Genomic DNA, 23,979 nt, shown 5'->3' with positions numbered 1-23,979 from the left:
GGTCTCCAGCTCTCTCGCTGGGCAAACATAGGCAGCGAAAACAGTGATGCATTCCACAAGTATTTATTGATCTTGCTGCACACTAGGCCCTGTGCTGGGGACAGAGCTGTGCAGGAAGCAGGGTCCCTGCCATCCCAGGGACCTCCCCCCTCACTCACATACACACTGAGAGCTGCTACTCCCTGAGCACAAGACTGATCATTACCCTCTTAGCAAAAGCTGAATGGGGCTTAGTAAATGACCCTGCAGGCAGATACCACCTACAAGAACTCTGATAGGTGACATCAGAAGGTGGCCACCAAAAAGTGGCTGCCCTTCCCCTAGAAAGCTGTTGAGCCACACAAACATCCAATTTTCCAGGTCCAACACACGTTGCAGTACTGCCTCATAACAGCCCCCAGAAGAAAGCCAGGAAAAAACAGAGAGGAGCAGGATTTTCTCATAAGGAGCAACAGCCTGTCTTATTCAGCTGCTGGCCTGGGGTTGTAGAAAACCTCAGCCTCTTAAAAGACACCAATGAGAACCCTCACCTGGCCCCCACCACCACCACCGAGGTTGATCTCTCATCACACTGAGCATGGCTCTTAGATGGGGGCAACTGGAAGAGGGACAAGGATGCGCTTTGGGCTCTGTCAGATGGCAGACAGGTCCCAGGACTCATTTTCAGGCCCCAGCCTTGCCCAGGGCACCCGCCCAGACCCGATGGATGGGGGCAGACCCATTTGAACACACATCCAGGAGCCAACTTGGGGACCAAGGGACTCAGGCTGCCCAAATTCCCAGCTTTGTGTGGCTCCCTAGGCAAGCAGCAGAAAAGTTTAGATAGGAATTTTCTTTTTGTGGGCATAATACAAAGGGAAAGAAGACCATAAGGGGGCGCAGAAGGAAAAACGCGGCTCCTGTTTCTCCTTCAAGCTTCCAAACTACGACTGCCAAGTTACAGCAGTCTTCCAAGGCTAGACAGAGCAAGTTCTAGTAGGTTACCCCAGCCTACTACACTCAGGGTGAGGGAGCAGGCAGAAGACAGGAATGTTCATGTTGGCAGGGGAGACAGAGGGCACAGGGGGATTCTTAGTAATAGAACTGGAGTGTTTTTAGGGAGTGCGAAGGAGGAGGTTTGGGTTGCAGTCAGGTGAGGACAGTGTATCCCCTCCAGGAGTTCATGCTAAAGGAACACAGTGAGCCCCCAAGAATCTTGACTCTGTGACGTAGTCCCGACAGAATGCGCATGCAGGCAACACTCGGAATGCACAGGGACAGCACTTCAGCCTCTGATGGCCCAAGCTGGTCCTGGATGGGCACGGAAGGCCAACGTCTTGACTAAGGGCCACAGCTCAAGTGTAGGAGAGCAAGTTCAGGTCATAACAGCCATCCACCTGCAACACAAAAGACCATCAGATCTGACCCATTCAGGCCAACGGGAGCCAAGCAGAGGGAAGCGATCACTCACATCAAAGCGGCCGATCCTTGTGGAGGTATGACTGGCCCGGATCATCTCTGTCAGCGCCCACATCTGCTGTACCTCGGATGATACCCTGCTGGGGTCTGGGAGACCCTGCTCCAGAAGGAGGGGTCAGTGGCCATGGGTCTGTCCCCAGCAGTGCCCTTATAACTCCAGATAGGCCAAGTTGGGCTATGGGGCCCTCCAGCTGACATTCCCAGATGACTTGTGAAACATGAGGATGGGGCCTGATGTGGAGTAGGTGGCCCGGCCCCACACAGAGATGCCTCAAATCCCAGGAGGAAGGTGCACAGAGTGAACCAGGTCCCTGGGTCCAGCCCCAGATTCTTGCAGAAAGGGGTCCCCTTGGGCCTGTGCTGGACACCAGAGCTGTTCGCACATGGTTCTTAGCCAGGGTAAGGGCTTACCTCAAGAAGGGGAGCAGGCTGCTCACAAGGCACTGGGTGCAAGAGCCACTTCGGGAAGGTCATGGAAGGGCTCTGCAAAGCAAAGGCATACTGCCCTGAGGCAGGCAGAGTAGGAGAGACCTGGAACCAGATCCCAAGGTCCTGAAGGCAGAGAGAAGGGCCCCTGAGCCCCAGAAACTGGGAAAATCCCGTTTAGGTCCCAGGGGCAGAAGACTACCTAAGCTCTTCTGCTATGCAGAAGGAAGCCCCACGAAGACAAGGAGCAGAAGTATATCTGGGTACCTGAATGTTCTAGATCTGAAAAAGGCAGGTAGCCCCAAAGGTCAGGGGATATCGGGACGTGGCCTCACCTCTTATCATGAACTTCCAGCATTCCCACCTGGCTAACTTCCATGAAGGACTCCTTCTGAGTCTCCCCATCCTTACCCATCCACTCCCACCTGTACTCCCAGGCCTCCCAGCCATAGCTAGGAGCCTCCTGGAGAAAGGGCCAGCAAACAGCTCTGAGCTAGTCACTTACCTTTGGTCCCTGTTGGTAGATCTGCAGCTCCTCCACCGTGAAAGACAACCACAGTGGTGATGGCTGTCGCAGAATCAGGCGTAGTTCCAGTACTTTGCCCATGTCACACAGCATCTGACACATACACACAAGGACCCACCGAGGCCCCAGCTCACTGCCCAGGAGCCAACCAGCAATGAGCCAAGGTGCTTCCTCCCCAGGCCTTTGAGAAGGAAACAGTAGTTCCTCCAAGGCACTTGCCCAAGAACCACAATTCAGGCCAACCTTGCCCGCCCTTCTTCCCTCATAGTATCCTGGCCCAATCCCCAGGCCTCTTGTGAGCCCTCATCTGGGCTGCCCTGGCCATGCTGAGTCCCAGCTGACCTGGTGCTTGAACAGCGATACATACTCCTGAGCTCCCTCCTCACTGTGTGGGTCAGGCATCAGGCAGTAGTCCCGAAGGCAGGTCACCCACTTGGCTGGAGTGTGTGTTGAGGTGTGCTGGCGAACACGGATGGTCAGAAAGGCTGTGTAGTAATTCTTAAACATGATCTCCTGCAACTAGGGCACACACAACCCATCACAACAAATCACACCTAGGCCCCGGGCCTGATGGGTTCAAAAGCACCATCTCTTCCTCCACTTAGGAATGTACTCTTCTACCAATCTAACAATATCAACAAGAATCCACTGGGGCCCAAAGAGATTTTGCCTTCCTAGAACTCACAGTCTAAATGAGCACGTCATGCAAACAAACCATAACCTCGGATCTTGCTGCATGTCCAAGATGCTGTGAGTGGTCAGAGCCCTAACTCTAGATGAATCAGAAAATGTACAGATGAGATCATCAAGTGGACCATGAAAGGTAGAAACTGTAAAGTAGCATAAACAAAGGAACACCAAGGGGTGACAGGACCTGGCATACCCCTGGAACAGAGAGTGGTTCAGCCTAGCTAAAGCAGTTCTCATCACTGGATACTCATCAGAATTACTCAAGGAGGGAATTCCCTGGTGGTCCAGTGGTTAGGACTCGGTGCTTTCACTGCCAGGACCCAGGGTTCGATCCCTGGTCGGGGAACTAAGATCCCACCGTGGTGAGGCCAAAAAAACCAAAAACAACAGCAACAACAAAAAAATACAACAAAGCAGAATTACTCAAGGAAATTTTTTTTTTTTTTTAATATAAGTGTACAGGCTCCACCTCAGACCTACTGAATCAGATTTCCAGGGTTGGGCCCTGTAATGAAGTCTCCCAGCTTAGAGTAAGCAACAGCTTGGGGGAGAACCACACACTACAGGACAAAATGTCTGGGGCCGAGAGGCAAGTAGGGCAAAGACACAGAGTGGCTCTGAATGCCAGGCCATTAGAAAGTGGACTTTGTCCTCTGTGTTGAGGTCTTGCAGTGTCCAGTCACCCTGCCAGCAGATGTGGAAGGGCTACTGGAGACTGGAAACTGGAGCCACTGGGAAGACCCGGATGAGGGATGATTTGAACCTGACCTCCAGCAGGGACTGTAGGAATGGGCAGGAGGCAGGTTTGGGGGTAACTCATTGTCTAATGATACCCAGTCAGTGGCCAGGAACAAAACGACCTCTCACCTCTATTAGGTTCAAAACTGTATTTCCAGCACCTAGCCTACTATCTCGGCACTTCCGTGTCAGCGCCATTCTGGGCATTGGGGAGAGACGTTGAAGAGAACAGAAGAGGAAGCTGCATTCTAGTAACTGTGTGTTAACTGAAGGAAGAAATAAATGTTTAACTGATTCGTTTGGGCGAGGTACTACTGCAGAGGCTTTCAGTAAACGATTAAATGGCTGGGACACGCCCGAGTTCCCAGATAAGCCCCGCCCAGGAGCCCCGGTCGCGCCCACTTGCTTGCTCACCTCGAAGGGCGCGACGCTGGGGAAGGTGACATCGATGACCAGCACGCCAGGCCGGCCTTGGGAGGTCCGCACGTCGCCCACCTGCAGGGCCACGGTACCTTTCACATGACAAGGGACCGACACGCGGGACATGGTGGCAGCTGCCGCGACCAAGTAAGACCAATGGTCTTTCCCGGCGTCCCCAGCCGGGCCCCAAGAACTACAACTCCCGAGAGGGCTCGCGCTCGGCCATCCCAGCCAATCACCGATGCTCGGGGCGGGCCCGGATTCGGAAGCGCCTGAGGAAGTGCTCCTTCAGCCAATCACCGAGCGTGCCTTAGAGAGCCACCAGGGACCATGCCCAGAAACGGCCTAGCCGTTCTGGATCCAGTTAGTGCTGAGCCTTATAGGTGCCGTGAAGTCTCAGTCGGTTACTTCCTCTGTGCAGGGCGGGCGTCAGTTAAAGCGCATAAAGCCATGAGCATGAATGAGCATAGTGTCTGGACGACACTGGTTGCAAAAATAGATATTAACCCTTTTTTTACGTACGCGAAGGATTTGAAGAGATAACTCACAAGAAAAGATAAATAGCCAATATGCCCATGAAAAGATGCTTAACATTATTATTCATCAAGGAAATACAAATTAGAACCCCACACACCCACTAAACAGACTAAAATTAAAAACTGACAAAACTGTGGAACGCTCATGCATTGATAATTTCCTGCCACTTTGAAAAGCAGTTTGGCCATTCTTTAAGAACTAAATTTATACTTAAAACATGATCCAGCCATTGCACTCCTAAGTATTTACCCAAGAGAAATGAAAGCATATGTCCATCCAAGGACTTTATTCGTAATAGCCAAAATTTGGAAATAATCTAGGTGTCCAACAGATGAACAAATGAACAGATTAGCTAGTTGTGGTGTATCCACACAATGAAATACTACTCAACAGTAAAAAGAAAGGAATGAATCCACAGGCTATCAATAGATGAATGGGTAAACAAAGTGTAATTACACAAAATGAAATTATTCAGCCTTAAAAAGGAATGAAATTCTGGCACATGCTTCAACAAGGATGAACATTGAAAATAGTACACTTAGTGAAAAAAGCCAGACATAGAAGAACAAATATTATATGATTCCACTAATGTGAGGTACCTAGAAGAGGCAAATTCATTGAGACAGAAAAGTTGAATAGAGGTTGCCAGGGGCTGGGGAGGGGGAAGTAGAGAGTTATTGTTTAACAAGTACAGAGTTTCAGTTCAGGATGGATGAAAAAAAATCTGGAAATAATGGTGATGATTACAAAGCACTATGAATGTACTTAAGGCCAATGAATGATATATACACTTAAAATGAGTAAATGGTAAATTTTATGTCATGTATGTTTTACCACAATAAAAAACAAACAAACAAATGAACAACTGACATATACAATACCAACACTGGATTTCAAATGCACTATGTTAAGCAAAAGAAGTCAGACCCAAGTGAGTTCATATGGTATGGTTCCACTTACATGAAATTCTAGAAAAGTCAAAACTAATATAGAGTAATATAGAGTAATATAAATCAGAACAGTTTTCCCTGGAGCCAAGGGTGACTGTGAAGAAGTACAGGGGAATATTTTGGGGTGACAGAAAGGTTCTATGATGTGATAGGCTGGTAGTTATATTTGTCTAGACATTTGTCAAAATTCATTAAACAATGCTTAAGATATGTGCATTTTATTGTATCTAAATTATACCTCAATTGGGAATTCCCTGGCAGTCCAGTGGTTAGGACTCTGTGCTTTCATTGCCGAGGGCATGGGTTCAATCCCTGGTCAGGGAATTAGGATCTCACAGGCCGCACAGAGTGGGCAAAATAAATAAGTAAATAAAAATTGGTAAAAAAAAAAAAAAAATATATATATATATATATATATATACACACACAGACACCTCAATAAAGAAATTAAAAAACAATAAAACAAAATAAATTATTCCTCAATAAACATGATTTTTTTTTTTAATTTATTTTATTTATTTATTTTTTGGCTGCACTGGGTCTTCTATGCTGCGCACGGGCTTTCTCTAGTTGCAGTGAGCGGGGGGGGGCTACTCTTCGTTGAGGTGCGCGGGCTTCTCATTGCTGTGGCTTCTCTCGTTCCCGAGCACAGGCTCTAGGCGCACGGGCTTCAGTAATTGTGGCACGCGGGCTCTAGGCGCGCAGGCTCAGTAGTCGTGGCACACGGGCTTAGTTGCTCCGCGGCATGTGGGATCTTCCCGGACCGGGGCACGAACCTGTGTCCCCTGCATCGGCAGGCGGACTCTCAACCACTGCGCCACCAGGGAAGCCCAATAAACATGATTTTTAAAGAAAAAAAATTAAACATCATATTTATTATCATCATCATCCTTCCAGATACTTGTGGAAACAATGCCTCAGAAATTGTCAGTTAAGCCTGTTTTATGGATAACAAAGCTGAGGCCAGATGTGGGCCAGTGATTTCCCAAGCCAAGAAAGCAATATGAAGTAGAGCTGGAAACAGAGTCTCTTTTGGACTCCTACCTCATAGGTCAGAACCCTCCAGGCAACAGTCATCTTTGGTGACCTGTGCCTTCTCCATGTGAGGGGCTCCAGAGACACAGGCCCAGTGTAGCTCATAGGATTCTCATAATGGGACATCAAACAGACGCAAAACCAGGATTCCAAGCCAGCCCAAGGAACAGCCTGGAGGAGCTAAGCCTTCCCAGCCCAGACCTGGAGACCTCCAGTGACAGAAAACTTTCCCTGTCTCATCATAATTTGTAACCTGTGGCTTCTGGACTGGTCATTGTTATCTCCATTTTGTTTTTTGCTTTTTGTTTTTTAATAAATTTATTTATTTTTGGCTGCATTGGGTCTTCATTACTGCGTGCGGGCTTTTCTCTAGTTGCGGCAAGCGGGGGCTACTCTTCGTTGCAGTGCATGGGCTTCTCATTGCGGTGGCTTCTCTTGTTGCGGAGCACAGGCTCTGGGCGCGCGGGCTTCAGTAGTTGTGGCACGTGGGCTCAGTAGTTGTGGCTCATGGGTTCTAGAGCGCAGGCTCAGTAGTTGTGGCACACAGGCTTAGTTGCTCTGCGGCATGTGGGATCGTCCTGGACCAGGGCTCGAACCTGTGTCTCCTGCACTGGCAGACAGATTCTTTTTTTTTTTCTGACATCTTTATTGGAGTATAATTGCTTTACAACGTTGTGTTAGTTTCTGATGTATAGCAAAGTGGATCAGCTATACATATACATATATCTCCATATCCCCTCCCTCTTGCATCTCCCTCCCACCCTCCCTATCCCACCCCTCTAGGTGGTCACAAAGCACCGAGCTGATTTCCCTGTGCTATGTGGCTGCTTCCCATTAGCTATCTATTTTACATTTGGTAGTGTATATATGTCAATGCCACTATCTCACTTCGTCCCAGTTTACTTCCCTCTCACCGGGTTCTCAAGGGCAGGAGGATTCTTAACCACTGTACCACCAGGAAGCCCGCTATCTCCATTTTGACTCAGACTAATGATTCATTGCCTGGGTCCCTCCAGATTCCTGAGGGTTTCCCTTTTAGGGAGCCATCCACCCCCCCCATACTGGAGCAGAGGTTTCCCTAAATCCCAGAGGACTATAGCCCTCCTGAGAATCACGTGGATACGGACAGGTTTTGGTCTTCAGGCCTCAGCTCTGAGAGCAGACACAGACCCATGTGGCTCCTCATTGCAGATGAGTCTCAATATTGAAACAGGAGGGAAGGGTGCAGGGCACAACCTTTGAAAGAATGACATAGCCCGAGGACATGACATAATCTGATTAGAACCAAATGGGTCCAAGATGGCAGACAAGTCAACTTCCACTAGACCTTGAGCCTCAGTATACAACTCATTGTAACACATCAGTAAGCTAACTGACACACCCACAGAGCCATGACAGTTCCAAGGCCGACCATAAGTATCAAAAAGTGGGTGGTGGGGCTTCCCTGGTGGCGCAGTGGTTAAGAATCCGCCTGCCAATGCAGGGTACCTGGGTTCGAGCCCTGATCCGGGAAGATCCCACATGCTGCAGAGCAACTAAGCCTGAGCACCACAACTACTGAGCCTGCACTCTAGAGCCCGTGAGCTACAACTACTGAAGCCTGCGTGCCACAGCTACTGAAGCTCGTGTGCCTAGAACCCGTGCTCCTCAACAAGAGAAGTCACCACAATGGGAAACCCGTGCACCGCAACTAAAAGTAGCCCACGCTCCTCGCAACTAGAGAAAGCCCATGCGCAGCAACGAAGACCCAATGCAGCCATAAATAAATAAATAGATAGATAGATTAAATTAAAAAAATTTTTTTAAAAAGTGGGTGGTGGCCCAGTTGCTGGAAATCCCCACCCTTTCTCAAAATAGCTGGAATACTCCTCCCACTCATTAGCCTATGAAATTACCCACCCCTGTAAAAATTGATAACCCATACCCTCGTGCTCCTCTCACCTTCTGAGATGGCCCACTGTCTGTCTGTGGAGTGTGTTTCTCTCTAAATAAATCCACTTCTTACCTATCACTTTGTCTCTCACTGGATTCTTTCTGCAATGAGACATCAAGAGCCTGAGCTTCATTAAATCCTGAAACCAGGTGTGTGATCTCAGTTGGAAGACTGTGAGTTTTGGCCGGCTGCAGGGGTTCAAGTCCCAGTCAGGGTTTTGGCTGAGTTTGAGTCCCAGCACTTGGGTTCCGAGTCCCAATCTGAGGTGCACGGTTTCAATATCTCTCTGGTGGACAGCCACCTCCACTCCATATACATATGCGGAGAGAGAGAGATCAATTGAGAGATTGAGATTATAAACTTATAAATTGTTTGCTCATGTGATTATAGAGGCTGAGAACTCCCAAGATCTGCCATTGGCAAACTTGAAACCCAGGAGAGCCAATGTGTAGTTCTAGTTCAAGTCTGAAGGCATAAAAACCAAGACAGCTGATGGTATAAATTCCAGTCCAAAATCTGGCAGTCTCAGAGACCCTAAAAGACTTGGTGTATTGGTTGTACCCCAAAGCCTGGAAAAAGAACAATATTCCAGCTCAAGCAATCAGACAGGAGGGGTTTCCTTTTACTCAGCTTTTTTGTTCTATTCAGAACGTCAACTGATTGGATAAGGCTTACCCATATTAGGGAGGGTAATCTGCTTTACTCAGTCTATTCAAATATTAACCTCAAAACCTAAAAGAAAGAAAAAGAAAAAATAAACAAATGTTAATCTGACACAGAAACACCCTCAGACACACACTCAGAATAATGTTTGGCTAAATGTCTAGATACTCCATGGTCATTTCAAGTTGACACATAAAATTAACCATCATACAGTGTGTTGTTAAATTTCCACATATTTGTGATTTTTGTTTTCAGTTTTCCTTATCTTATTCATGTGTAGTTTCATTCCATTGTGACCAGAAAGGAAAAGATACTCAGTGTGATCTCAATCTTTTTAAATTTATTGAGACTTGCTTGTGGCCTAACATATGGCCTACTCTGGAGAATGTTCCATGTTCACTTGAGAAGAATGTGTATTCTGCTATTGTTGGGTGGAATGTTCTGTATATCTCTGTTAGGTTTAGTTGGTTTACAGTGTTGCTCAAGTCCTCCATTTCCTTACTGCTCTTGTCTGGTTGTTCTATCCATCATTGAACATGAAGTATTGAAGTCTCCAACTATTATTGTAGAACTGTGTATTTCTTCTGTCCATTCTGTCAATTTTTGCTTCATATATTTTGGGGCTCTGTTGTAAGATGTATGTATGTTCATAACTGTTATATCTTTTTGCTATATTGTACCTTTTTATTTATATTATACCTTTTATCAATATTTTCCTTCTCTGTCTCTTGTAAACTGTTTTGATTTAGGTCTAATTTGTCTTACAATAGTATAGCCACCTAACTCTCTTTTGGTTACTATTTTAATGGAATATATTTTTCCACCCCTTACTTTCAACCTCTTTGTGCCCTTATACCTAACGTGAGTCTCTTATAGATATACGTAGATAGACCTTTTTTAAAAAAAATCCAGTTTGGGGAATTCCCTGGCAGTCCAGTGGTTAAGACTCCACACTTTCACTGCTGAGGGCCCAGGTTCAATCCCTGGCCAGGGAACTAAGATTCCACAAGCCACACAGCTCAACCAATAAATAAATAAATAAATATTAAAAAAAAAATATATATATATATATATACATATATATGCCATCTGAATGACCAAAATATATATTTCTCATATATATTTGGTCTTCATCTACAGTTTCTGGTTCACAGCTCTTAAAACCCTTGGAATTTTCTGAGAGAGAAGAGCAATGGTTTAATATCTGGTCTCTTGTCCTGTCCTCAATTCCTGAAAACTCTTCAGGGAAAGTGACTTTTGGATCCCACCCAAGGATGGGGGCTGATTCCCAGTAGAACTTTTAGTCCCACTCCCCAGATATCCATGGAGGGGAGAGGGGCTGGAGATTAAATCAATCACCAAAGGCCAATGATTTAATCAATCATGCCCATGTAATGAAGCCTTCATAAAACCCCAAAAGGACAGGGTTCAGAGAGCTTCTGCATTGGTGAACATGTGGAGATATGGGGAGAGTGATGTACCTGGAAAGGGCATGGAAGCTCCACACCCCTTCCCCATGCCTTGCTCTTTGAATCTCTTCTTCTGGCTGTTGATTAGTATCCTTTAATAATTGGTTTATAATAAACCAGTAATCTAGTAAGTAAAATGTTTCTGAGTTCTGTGAACTGTTCTAGCAAATTAATCGAAATTGAAGAGCAGGTCTTGGGAACCTCTGATATATAGCCAGTGGGTCAGAAGTACAGGTGACAACCTGGAGTTGAGATTAGCATTGTTAGTTGGAGGGGGTCATGGTAAACTCAATTTGTGGCCAATTGGTTAGAAGCACAGGTAACAACTTCACCTGTGTCTGAAGTGGAAGGCAGTCTTGTGGGACTGAGCCCTTGACCCATGGAATCTGATTCTATCTCTGGATAGATCGTATCAGAATTGAGTTAAATTCTCAGACACCCTGTGGGGAAGCCTCCACACACATGTTGGAATTGGGTTCAGGGAACGCTTATTTATTCCATTTCTGCCTTTAAAAAAAAATTTAGTTGATCTTTTGTAGTGATCACTTTCCTTTTTTGTATATTTTTAAACTATTTTCTTAGTGGCTTACTTAGGGATTACAATTGATATCTTAAATTTATGATAAGCTAGTTTGAATAAACCAACTTAGTTTCAAGAGTTTACAAGCACTCTGCTCCTATACTTCTCTGTTCCTCCCCCTTTATACTGTTATTGTTACAAATTATATCTTTATACATTTTATGACTACTAACATGGATTTATAATTGTTTTATGCATTTGCCTTTTAAATCATGTAGAAAAAAGAGAAATTACAAACCAAGCCAAAAGTATCATGATCTTGGCTTTTATATTTACCTATGAAGTTACTTTTGCTAGTATTCTTTACTTTAAATTATGGCCTCCAGGCTTCCCTGGTGGCGCAGTGGTTGAGAGTCTGCCTGCCGATGCAGGAGACATGGGTTCGTGCCCCAGTCCGGGAACATCCCACATGCCGCGGAGCAGCTAGGCCCATGAGCCATGGCCGCTGAGCCTGTGCGTCCGGAGCCTGTGCTCTGCAGCAGGAGAGGCCACAACAGTGAGAGACCCGTGTACCACAAAAAAATTATGGCCTCAAGTTACTATCTAGTGTCCTTTCATTTTAGCCTGAAAGATTCCCTTTAGCATTCCTCATAGGACAGGTCTACTAGTATATCATTGTTTATTTTAAATAAGCAAATAGGGACATCCCTGGTGGTACAGGGGTTAACACTCCCAGCTTCCACTGCAGGGGGTCCAGGTTCAATCCCTGGTCGGGGAGCTAAGATCCCACATGCCTGGCAGCGAGGCCAAAAAAAAAAAAAAAAAGCAAATAGTTTAAATTTTCCTCAGTTTTACTTTCCAACACAGAAACATCTACAGATATAACTCACATAAAATCTCTCTTGAGTCCTCAGTTATGAGTGTACGGCCTGCCACCCGGAGCCAGTGAGGCTGTGAAGGGGATGCGTCTTGCTGCCCCTGGCCCGCTTGGCCGGGTGTTGGGCACTGGGCGGCATCGCCTGTCTCAGGGTTCCCAGGATAAAGGTAGCAGTAATGCTGACACCGGCAAGCAAACTGAAGCGGAATGATGGTCTCAAAGGGTCCGGGGCTTGAGCCACAGCCTCTGACTCCACTCAGTTGGTTTCTGTGAGAGCAGGCTGCTTGTTAAAGAGGTTGCAGAAAAAAAAAAAAAAAAAAAAAAAAAAGAGGTTGCAGAACTTGTCACTAATTTACCTCGTACATATAAAGTGTATTTTCCTGATCCAAACAAGCTTCACTGTTTCAGCTAACTATCACTCCAGATAAGGGTTACTACCAGGGTGGAAAACTTCAGTTTGAAACTGAAGTTCGGGGACTTCCCTGGTGGTCCAGTGGTTAAGACTCCATGCTCCCAATGCAGGGGGTCCAGTTTCGATCCCTGGGTGGGGAACTAGATCCCACGTGCATGCCACAACTAAGAGCCCACATGCTGGAACCAAAGGATTCTGCATGAAGCAGCCAAGACCCGGTGTGGCATCAATAAATAAATGAATGAGTGAATGAAACTGAAGTTCCCAATGTGTACAACATGGTGCCTCCCAAAGTGAAATGCTTGACCAGGATCTGGCACTCCAACACCACAGAGACAGGCAAAATACATCGAAGTTTACTGAGAGACCATTCGACTGATGGCACCTGCTGGGCTCCCACAAGGACACTGAAGGATTTTTTTTTTTTTTTTTTTTGCCTCACCACAGGCACTCAGGATCTTACTTTCCAACCAGGGATGGAACCTGTGCCCCCTGCAGTGGAAGCTTGGAGTCTTAACCACTGGACCACCAGGGAAGTCCCACTGAAAAACAGTGTTTAGCTGTTAAACTCTTTGTTTACTGATCTTTTGAATTTCGATGATCAACTGAATATTGAAGCTACAGAACATTTGCAGGACAAGGAAGACTTCAGCAATAAAGTTGAAGACTACATTAAGCATTATGCCAGATGACAGGAGGAGAAGACTGCAGGGCTGTGGACTGTGCATTAGAAGTTTGTCTCCAACTGAAACCAACAGGGAGCCTCCTCCCCAGACCTCATGCTCCCCTCAGTCACGCTGGGTCGTCAGAGTCCTGTGACCATGTTGTCCTGAGAAAGAACCTCTTCACAACCACCCACTGTAGATGGAGAGTTCCACATAAACACAACAAGGAAATGTGTTTGGGGTTCTAAAGCATTGTCTGCTTAACTTAACATGTTTACTTTTTTGGAACTGTACTGTATAGGCTGTTGATAAGATTCTCGAGAAGTTGTAATGAACTCAACATGAAGGCTAGAGCTTGCTTCTCCCCCTTTTTCCAAAGTCAGTTACCTGCACAGGTGATGCTAATGATATGTTCATTGTAGTTCACAGACTGGCAATCAGAAACCTGCTACAAACTGTGACTGGATGCAAATTCTCTTAGCTCCCTCCATGAATGTTGGCGCTGCCTAGACATCGTGAAGCTTCCCAGAATGCATGGTCATTCACTGTAGATCTCTTACTGAAATGCATATTTTATTTAATGTAAGTATATTTTGGAAAAGATTTGTAATTTGTATGATTTAATGCTTTAATTATTTTTTTCTATTCTCAGTTTGTATTTTCATTGTATAGAGCAGACAGGAAGATGTTGGGGCAAGCAACCATTGAAGAGAAATTTTTTTTTTTTTTTGCAGTACACGGGCCTCTCACTGTTGTGGTCTCTCCCGTTGCGGAGCATAGGCTCTGGACGTGCAGGCTCAGCGGCCGTGGCTCATGGGCCCAGCCGCTCCGCGGCATGTGGGATCTTCCCGGACCAGGGCACGAACCTGTGTCCCCTGCATCGGCAGGCGGACTTTCAACCACTGCGCCACTAGGGAAGCCCTGAAGAAAAATTTTTAAAAAATATGAAAGACAAAAAAAAAAAAAGTGTACGTGGTTTTGAGACTAAAAACTTTGAGATCCACTGTTCTAGAGTTTATTTCTGGGAGTCAAATTATCAGATCATGGCTATGAGAGAATGCATATTCTTACATTTAATCAATAACATAAAACTTTGGGACTTCCCTGGTGGTCCAGTGGTTAAGACTCCACACTCTGAATGTAGGGGGCCTGGGTTCGATTTCTGGTCAGGGAACTAGCTCCCACATGCATGCTGCAACTAAGAGTCCTCATGCTGCAACTAAAGACCTCCCGTGCCACAACTAAGAAGTCCACATGCTGCAATGAAGACCCTGCGTGCCGTAGTGAAGGCCTGACTCAGCCAAATGAATGAATAACTAAATAAATAATCCCACATGGCGCATGGTGTGGCCAAAAAAAAAAAAAAAATCAAACTTCTTCCCAAAATGGTTATATAGCAATAAGCAAAAATCTTTTAAAACTGTATCTCTGGGGCTTCCCTGGTGGCGCAGTGGTTGAGAGTCCGCCTGCTGATGCAGGGGACACGGGTTCGTGCCCCGGTCCGGGAAGATCCCACATGCCGTGGAGCGGCTGGTCCCGTGAGCCATGGCCGCTGAGCCTGTGCGTCCATAGCCTGTGCTCCTCAACGGGAGAGGCCACAACAGTGAGAGGCCCGCGTACCGCAAGAAAAAAAAACAACAAAACTGCATCTCTGGCCCTCCTTTTATAACTCTTCTCTTACACTCCTCTCTTCCCTGCTCTGGCCACATTGGCCTCCACACTGTCCCAGGCTCACAGGTTTATTTCCACCTGTTTGCTCACTGTCTTATTTCTGTCACTTCTCAGTCCTGATATCTCCTCACCTGACATCATATTGCACATTTGTTTATATGTCTGGTAGCCCTCCAGAACAGCACTGTCCAACAGAAATATAATGCAAGCCACAAATGTGGGCACCATATGTAATTTTAAAATTCTTGGTAATGTTAAAAAAAGTCAAAAACAGGTTAAATTATTTTAATAAGATATTTTATTTAACCCAAAATACTCTAAATATGATCATTTCAATATAAAATCAATATTTAAAATGTTAGATAGTTAACATTATTTTTTTACTAGATCTTTGACATCAGGCATGTATTTTACACTTACAACACTTCTCAATTCAGACCACACATTTCAAGAGCTCAATAGTAGCGTGTGGCTACGGGCTACCATATTTGACAGCACTGCTCTAAAATGTAAGCCCTGTACAAGCAGAGCTTGGTTTGTCTTGCTCCTGGCTAAATCCCCAGCACCTAGAACAGTGCCCGGCATATATTTTATATTCAATTAGTGTTTGTTGATTTCGTGAATGAATAGAATGGCTTTGCACTCCTTGGCACCCTTCCGTAGGACAGGTCCCAGCCCTCTGAGAACACATCATCTGGCTGGCAACCATCAGTCATAGTAAGGACAGCAGCGCCACCTGCTGGGTAATGGGGAGTCACGCACCCATGAGAATCAGGCACCAGGACTCAAGGCTGGTGGAGGGGGCAAAGACAGGAGGTGGGCTCTGGATGCCTGGAATGTTATTCCTTACCTGAGTCTTGGACCCTCTTTTTTCCAAAAATCTTTCCCAGACCTTATCTCCTAGTATTACCAAGGTAACTATCATGTTAAGAATTCCATCAATAATAAGACTTACCTGGTGGCACAGTGGTTAAGAATCCACCTGCTAATGCAGGGAACACTGGGTTCAAGCCCTGATCCGGGAAGATCCCACATGCCACAGAGCAACTAAGACCGTATGCCACAACTACTGGACCGTGGCAGGCTCCCTTTTGCATGGTCTACACTGGAACTCTGGAAATGGCTGCCTGAAAGTCTCCTACAGGCCAGCCCTCTGCCCAGTCCTTTTCTTTTTTTTAAATTAATTAATTTATTTATTTGTTTATTTTTGGCTGCATTGGGTCTTCGTTGCTGTGTGTGGGCTTTCTCTAGTTGCGGCGAGCGGGGGCTACTCTTGGTTGCAGTGTGCGGGCTTCTCAGTGCGGTGGCTTCTCTTGCTGTGGAGCACAGGCCCTAGAGTGCACGGGCTCAGTAGTTGTGGCACCTGGGCTTAGTTGCTCCGCAGCCTGTGGGATCTTCCTGGACCAGGGCTTGAACCCAGTGTCCCCTGCATTGGCAGGTGGATTCTTAACCACTGAGCCATCAGGGAAGCCCTGCCCTGTCCTTCTTAACTTCTGTTGGGTTTAGACCTTTTGAGAACCTGATGAAAGTCAACCTCCTCCAAGACTACACTTGGACATTCGCACACACACACACACACACACACACACACACAAGTTGCTCATTTGTAATGTTTGGGGATCCAGAAAGAGTCAGTATGTATAAAATTGTACTAAATGGGGACTTCCCTGGTAGCCCAGTGAGTGAGACTCTTCGCTCCCAGTGCAGTGGGCCACAGTTTGATCCCTGGTGGGGGAACTAGATCCTGCATGCATGCCGCAACTGAGAAGTCTGCATGCAGCAACTAAGAGCCTGCATGCCGCAATGAAGACCTGGCACAGAGAAAATAAATAAATAAATATTTTTAAAAAGTTGTACTAAATGAATGGCACCTTTGTCTAATGGCAGAGTGGGTCTACAATAACAATCAAGTTTCTGATCCAGGTGCAGAAAGCTCCTAGCAACGTTGAATGAACAGAGCAGAATATTAATAGTAACAATAATAATAACCACTAACACTTATTTAGCATTTACTATATGCCAGACACTGTTCTCTTTATGCTTGTGTTCTTTCCTTATTCCACTCCCCTTCAAGGTAGAAATCACAATTATTCTAATATTACAGGTAAGAAAATGAGTGGAAAGTTTGAGTGACTTGCCCAAGGCCATATAGCTGATGAGCAGCCATACTGGGGTTCAATTCTGGCAGGACACCATGTTGTATATAGAATCTGGTCTGAACTCCATGATTTTTTAAATTTAATAAATATTAACTGAGCACTTTTTTTCACATGGGCATACAGCAGCGAACAAAAGTCTCTGCTCTCATTTTTTTTTTTTTTCCTGCTCTCATTTTTTAAAAAAATATTTATTTTGGGACTTCCCTGGTGGCACAGTGGTTAAGAACCCGCCTGCCAATGCAGGGGACACGGGTTTGAGCCCTGGTCCCGGAGGATCCCACATGCCGCGGAGCAACTAAGCCCGTGTGCCACAACTACTGAGACTGCGCTCTGAGAAGCCCACGCACCGCAATGAAGAGTAGCACCCGCTCTCCGCAACTAGAGAAAGCCCACACGCAGCAATGAAGACCCAACACAGCCAATAAATAAATCAATAATTAAAAAAATATATATTTATTTGGCTGTGCCAGGTCTTCGCTGTGGCACGTGGGATCTAGTTCCCTGACCAGGGTTAGAACCCAGGCCCCCTGCATTGGGAGCACAGAGTCTTAACCACTGGACCACCAGGGAAGTCCCTCTCATAGAGGATTCATTCTAGTGGAGGAGATAAGACAAATAAATCAGTTTACATATGTCTCCTAGTGATATGCACTCTGAACGAAACAGCAAGTAATACATCCAAAATACTCTTGCCAGGATTCAGCCAGGCCCTTTGTTAAAAGCCTCCTGGGGAGTTCCCGATGGTCTAGTGGTTAGGATTCGACACTTTCACTGCCATGGCTGGGGTTCAATCCCTGGTCAGGGAACTGAGATCCCACAAGCCATGCAGCGAGGCCAAAAAATAAAAATAAAAAAGCCTCCTGGATCCTAGGGCAGACAGCAACAGTTCTTTCCTCATCTCCTATCCTGGGTTCAAAGTTGCTGGTTGGCAGCAGGAGGTGGCAAGAAAGTGACTAACAAGTCCAGGCTCTGCCTAGAGATGACCATACTAGGCAGCTTACCAAAAGCCCTAAATGAGTAGAAGAGGGGATTCAGTTTCAAGGTGAACCATTTGGGAGGGCTGTGCTGGGTAGGCAGTGAAGGTTGGGAGGGCATGAGATTCAGGCAGGACCCAGAAGTATGGGCATGATTTGGACTTGAGCTATGCTTACTTAGCTCAAGCCCTGGTATATAATAGGTGCTTAGTAAATGTGGTGAATGACTGATAGAGTTGATAAATGAAAAAAACAAAACAAAAACAAAACACACACCCTTGTATTGATGGGTGTGTTTGTGAATGAGAGCTCAGAACTTCAAAAGCTCCCAGAGGTCCGCAAGTTGGCACCCAGACCCATCTGGATGAGCAGAAGGCAGGGGGGCAGAAGATACTGCTGGAGTGTGCGTAGAACAGCCCAGCCCTGGTGAGTGCAGGTCTAGCTTCTCAGCTGGGTCTGAAGCCACCCTTTCTTTTATACTGTCTCCAATAAGATGATTTGAAGTAGCTCCCAGGAGGTGGCAGGGCAGATGGACCCCTTGAGGCTCCCTCAAGGCTCGAGAGGGCTCGAGAGGGCAGTGCAAGTCAAGATGACCAGGAGCTGGCCCAAGGTTCAGCCTGTTGGGGCAGAACCAGACTAGAATTTCTCTGACCTTAAGCGCACTGCAGGGGCTTCTAGCCTGGAATCCCTGCAAGCACTGCAGGATGTTTAGGGACTCTTTTAAATTATAGGCAAGACTGTGTGTGTAGGGAGTGTTTGTCTGGGAAAGTGTCAATAGCTTTTTCAAATGATGGAGGTAAGGAACGCTGGGGACCCTGCCACAGGGAATGAAATCCATGGTACCCCCTTCCTAGAGTTGATCTCCAGACAGGCTCTATGCTGTCTTCCCAAACATTGGCTGGCAGCCCCACCATCTCCCTTGGGGCCTGCCATGGAGTACTCGGCCACTTCCATTCCAGAACGTGTGTGCCCGACCAGGGGGTGGCAGGAAATAAGACTTTCTCCGGTCCTTGGGGGCTACTGGGTACAGCTGGGAGCTTGGAGCAGCTTCCTGCAGCTGCTGGGGACAGGGAGCCAAGGAATGCTTGCCTGTGTTTCCCTGGCTTTCCTGGGACCTGCTGTCCTGCCGCTGAAGTCACTGGGCCTCACCAGGACCCACTCCGGGCCTCACTGTTGGTACATTTTATCCCATTATGAAAGGAATCTGGAACAAGTTGACTCTAGTGTTGGGCAATGCAGGACCAGCAGGAGGCTGCCTGGCTGGCTTATCTTGTCAGTTCCCCTACCTCCTTCCCTGAGCTCCCCATGCTTGGCCCCAACTCCAGAACATTCTGCTCAGAGTCAGGCAAGTTCCAGCAAAGTCTAGGATGCCTGGTCAGGGCCTGCTCAGGCAGTCACCTCTTCCCTGTTCTTGTCCATCTGTCCAGGCCTGGACAGGCTCTGCTACTGTTGAACCCCTCCTGGGAATTCCCCAAGCCAGCAGGAAACTAAGCTGCGCCCCTCCCATAAGACCCAGCTTCGGTGACCCCTACTCCATATACTTCCTCAGACCAGGCCAGGCTGCCTGACCCCGCTCCATATACCGCCTTGTTTCCTGTGTGCAGCTTTCCCTGAGGAGCTGGAACGCACGCTTCTCTGTTGTCCTGGCTGTGACTTCTAGTTCTCTGCCTTTGGCCTTCTTGCATGTCAGGGCACAGTGTAGGTGCTCAGTAAAGGGCTTTGTTATTTTACTTATTTATTTTTTTGGCCACGCTGCGTGGCATGTGAGATCTTAGTTCCCCAACCAGGGATGGAACCTGCTCCCCCTGCAGTGGAAGCACAGAGTCTTAACCACTGGACCACCAGGGAAGTCCAAGGGCTTTGCGATTTGATTTGCATACTTCCCTGTCCTCTACCCACTTCCCTACCCTTTTACAATTAAGGACTGAAGTGGGCTTAGATTAAATGCCAGAACTTCTAGAAGACCCTATAATCAGGCTACCCTGAGAACACCTGTGTTCAACCACTCCCCCCACCCCCCCACCGTCCCGCCTCCGTCTTCCCCACCCCCCAACCCAGGTCTTTTTGTTCTTTGAATGGGGCTGGCTGACCTGGAGCCCTCTGCCTTTTCCTCACTGAGGTTGCCCTGAAGCTTCTTCTCTCCCTCACTGATCCCTGACTACTCATACAACTCAACAGTGTCAAGACCCCCACCCAGGTGAGGCCACGTAAACAAAGGGAGGAGACAGAGACCTGCCCTGTTTCTCCCAAGTCTGGAAGCCCCTCTCATGAATTCAAGGCCTCTGTGTCCTGGGCTCCAGAGGTGGATAGGTCCTGGTAGTTGAAGATTTTGGGTTTTTTTTTTCCTGGTTGCGTTGGGTCTTCGTTGCTGCGTGCAGGTTTCTCATCGCGGTGGCTTCTCTTATTGCAGAGCACAGGCTCTAGGCACGCGAGCTTCAGTAGTTGCAGCACATGGGCTCAGTAGTTGTGGTGCACGGGCCCTGGAGCGCAGGCTCAGTAGTTGTGTTGCACAGGCTTAGTTGCTCTGTGGCATATGGGATCCTCCTGCACCAGGGCTCGAACCCGTGTCCCCTGCATTGGCAGGCTGATTCTTAACCACTGTGCCACCAGGGAAGTCCCGGTAGCTGAAGTTTTGATGCAGCTGTATCCATCTGTTCCTTCACTCAGCAAGCATCAGTGGAGTTCCTTACTCTGGGCCAGGGACAGTGAAGGCTAGGAAGATGAATAAAGATTCGCAGCTTGGCTATTTACTGGCTGTGTGACCTCTGGTGACTTTACCCTTGAGCCTCAGTTTCCTCATTTGTAACATGGGGCCAATAATAACAACCATTGCAGAGGGTTGTTGGGAGGCAAAGTGAAATTTTGTGTGTCCAGGGTGTAGGACAGAGCTCAGTGACGGCAGCTGTTATTATCAAGGGAAATCTTTGTTCTCCAGGAGCTTGAGGTCTCCTAGAAACAATAGGGAGTCTGAGATGCTGAGATGGCTTTTGGGTGTTGTTCTTGAGTGGAATAGGCAGGACTTGGGTAGGCGGAAGAAGAGGGGCCCACACAGGTGGCATTCTGCAGGGAGTTGGGGGGAGGGGATAAGACTGGTGAGTCTTGACCAGTCTGGGGCAGGCCCCTATTGCCCAGGGTGTTATAGGGTGGGGCTCAAATTTATTCTGCAGGAGGCTGGAAGTCTCTGAAGATATGTTGGTTTGTAAGGTTTGGCCTCCAAAATGCCAATTGGACTCTCTGGGAAGTCTCTCCAGAAGGCTACAGGTCTCCAGCACAGACTTAAGGCTCCAAGACGCCTCATTTTCAATCAAATGTTTGTTCACTCATTCCAGTTTTACTGGGTACCTTCTAAGTGCCAGGCCCTGTCTCAGGTGCTAGAGGTTCCCAGGATGGAGGAAATAGCCAGACATAGATCCTCTAGTCTGTCCTAGGGATAAACTTTAAGTGAGACATAATAATATGGTGGGGTAAACAAGGGTCCACAGCAGAGACACCCTGCCCAGGCCAGAAACTAAGACAGGGGATGAGCAGGAATGAGGTCAGCCAAGTGGCCAAAGAATGCTGTGAGCAGAAGTGTCACACATGGGAAGGCTTGAAAGGCTTGAGGGGAGCTGGCAGATGCCCGGCATGTTTGTAGGAACTTAAAGAGGTTCCCTGTGGCTGGGGTCATGTGCAAAGAGAAACCGGAGTGAAGATGTGACGGTAGGTGTTGAGAGAAGTGGAGGGTGGGGGCCAAGCTGGACAGGTCAGGGTGAATGAGAGGTCCTCACACACCTGCCCCCCTCCCAGCAGCAGTGGGAAGTCGTGGGCAGAGCACTGAGCAGGGCGGGATCACAGGCAGATTTAAGTTTGGATGTTAACTTTGGCTGGTGCCTCACAAAGACTGGGTCAGCAGAGGACAGGGCCCCGTGGCCCCCACTCCCTGCAGGCCACAGTGGTGTTATGGGAGAAGGTTCTCAGAAGACAAGGCCCCAAAAGACTAGGGGGATGTGCAGGGTAGGGGCTGGCACCTCCCCCTCAGACTGACAGGAGGCAAGGGGACCTGGGCTCTGGAGGAGCCTGGGAGCAGCAGCAGCTGTTGCTCCTCATGAGGGTTCAGGCAGTCCACAGCTGTGGTGGGTCTCCAGGATTTGAGGTCAAAGACCTTTGAAAGGCAGGGCTGTGGTGGGCCAGCAGGGCATCGGCCAGGGAAGGGGAAGTCGTGGCAGTTCAGTGGGATGCAGTGTCCTACTCTGATCCAGCTGTCTGGGAACAGCTGCTGGCCCGGAAGAGGGAGGGAACCCAGGCAGCAGCAGGTGAGGAAGCTCCCTGTCTGCTGGGCTGTGGGAACAGAGGTTGAGAGCCAGTGGGGGGTGGGAGGGCATTGAGGGAGAGGCAGCATCTGCTGCCAATGGACCAGCCTGGCTCCAGTGTATTTTTTTTTTTTTTTTGGCTGTGCCCCGCAGCTTGTGGGATCTTAGTTCCCCCACCAGGGCTTGAACTTGCACCCTCGGCAGTGAGAGCACAGGGTCCTAACCACTGGACAACCAGGGAAATCCCAGGCTCCAGTGCTTTCAGAGGCAACTGGAATTCCTCTGGAAAGGAAAGGCTGGGGTGAGGATGGGGGTGGGGAGCCTAGGGAGGGAGCCAAGTACTTTTCTCTGTGTTCCAGTGGTTTCCCCCAAAGACCATTCTCCAGGGCTGCACTGCCTCCTCAGGACCCCTCTAGAGCCCTCCTCCACCCTAGTGGGGTTGTTGTTTTTTTTTTCCCTCTCACCGACTCTTCAGCTCTCCTTATCTGCACCTGTGTCCTGGCCCTTCTAGGAAGGAAAGTAGACAACCCGGAGCCTTTTGGAAAGCTCTGGCCCATTGGGTCATAGAGGGAAAGGGGTTTGCCCGAGGTCCCAGTCAGTCAGAGGAAGGCACAGGGGCCCCTGCCTGTGTGCAGCTAGCCCTTGGGGCCTCAACCCTAGGTACCCACTATAAGAGCAACTAGGCCTGGTACACCCCCAGGAACTGCCTCCTGAGAACTGGGAATTGATGGGACTTACTTAGTCCCAGTGGTTGTAGGTGCAGTAAAGAGGCCTGTGGGCTCCCACTTCTCTGCCCACCTCAACACCAGGGCCTCAGCACCATCACCATTGACCCAATTGCTGAGGGTCCCAGGCAGCAGGGCGAGTACAAGGAAGTTTCAGGCAGAGGGAGGGCATGGGGTCAGCTGAGGCCAGTCTTCCTTCTTGGGGGCCGCAGCATGAGACGAGCAGCTGCTCAGCCCTGCTTTGAGGCCCGGACTATCCCCTTCAGGAGCAGCCTTCCCTCCACCCTGATGTCCCCACCTTTGTATTGTTCCAGCTGCCACATCCCCACATGTGCTTGGGGGCACAGAGATGGGATGGGAATGAAGAGATGAAATGTTTCTTTTTACCTTTGCTGTAAAAGTTCTCCAGGGATCACGAATGGGTCTTTGTATGGCTCTTAGGACATGTTAGTGCCTCTGCAAAGAGCCACGACCATGCTTGTTGCCAGTCGTGCCCACACCCAGAGGTCCAGAGCCCTGGCTTCAAGTTGGGGTCTCTCTTACCTCAAGAGCCCAGTACCCAGTCTGTCCTGTTCCAGGCCTTCTTTTTTTTTTTTTTAATACTTATTTATTTGGCTGTGCTTTGTCTTAGTTGTGGTGTGCAGGATCTTTTTAGTTGCGTCATGTGGGATCTAGTTCCCTGACCAGGGACCAAACCTGGGCCCCCTGCATTGGGAGTGCAGAGTCTTAACCACTGGACCACCAGGGAAGTCCCCCGTTCCAGGCCTTCCTGGTCCCTGGGGTCCCTTGTCAAGTTCAGCCGACTGAACCCATCTGATGAATATAGACCCTCTCCTGCCAGG

The 23,979-nt window shown here is 48.0% G+C and overlaps 1 protein-coding gene, 1 non-coding gene and 1 pseudogene across 2 annotated transcripts; 2 read left to right on the top strand and 1 right to left on the bottom strand.

The window, feature by feature from the left end:
• Positions 1–47: 47 nt before the first annotated feature.
• On the bottom strand, positions 48–4,396 carry NICN1 (nicolin 1, tubulin polyglutamylase complex subunit). Its single transcript, XM_065886063.1, has 6 exons — positions 4,253–4,396; positions 2,753–2,929; positions 2,390–2,503; positions 1,870–1,941; positions 1,451–1,555; positions 48–1,376 (listed from the first exon to the last, which is right to left on the bottom strand). Exons 1-6 carry the CDS (start codon positions 4,382–4,384, stop codon positions 1,335–1,337), a joined length of 642 nt encoding a protein of 213 aa, XP_065742135.1. The 5' UTR covers positions 4,385–4,396; the 3' UTR covers positions 48–1,334.
• Positions 4,397–12,418: 8,022 nt separating this feature from the next.
• Positions 12,419–13,346, top strand: LOC136129852 (NEDD8-conjugating enzyme UBE2F-like; annotated as a pseudogene).
• Positions 13,347–14,420: 1,074 nt separating this feature from the next.
• On the top strand, positions 14,421–14,493 carry TRNAQ-CUG (transfer RNA glutamine (anticodon CUG)). The gene has a single exon. It is a non-coding gene; the product is annotated as a tRNA-Gln (tRNA).
• The last annotated feature ends 9,486 nt before the right edge of the window (positions 14,494–23,979 follow it).

Source organism: Phocoena phocoena, chromosome 10 (assembly GCF_963924675.1).
Source record: "Phocoena phocoena chromosome 10, mPhoPho1.1, whole genome shotgun sequence".
Classification (NCBI taxonomy): Eukaryota; Metazoa; Chordata; class Mammalia; order Artiodactyla; family Phocoenidae; genus Phocoena; species Phocoena phocoena.
This window is presented reverse-complemented; position numbering and strand designations above follow the sequence as displayed.

What these genes read in the sequence shown, in the direction of transcription:
- NICN1 (XM_065886063.1), bottom strand. Translation starts at nt 4,384, where the DNA reads ATGTCCCGCGTGTCGGTCCCTTGTCATGTGAAAGGTACCGTGGCCCTG. An exon ending in CCAGCGTCGCGCCCTTCGAG is followed by an intron (nt 2,930 to 4,252) that starts GTGAGCAAGCAA and finishes TGTGTGCCCTAG; the next exon opens with TTGCAGGAGATCATGTTTAA. An exon ending in CAAGGATCGGCCGCTTTGAT is followed by an intron (nt 1,377 to 1,450) that starts GTGAGTGATCGC and finishes TTTGTGTTGCAG; the next exon opens with GTGGATGGCTGTTATGACCT.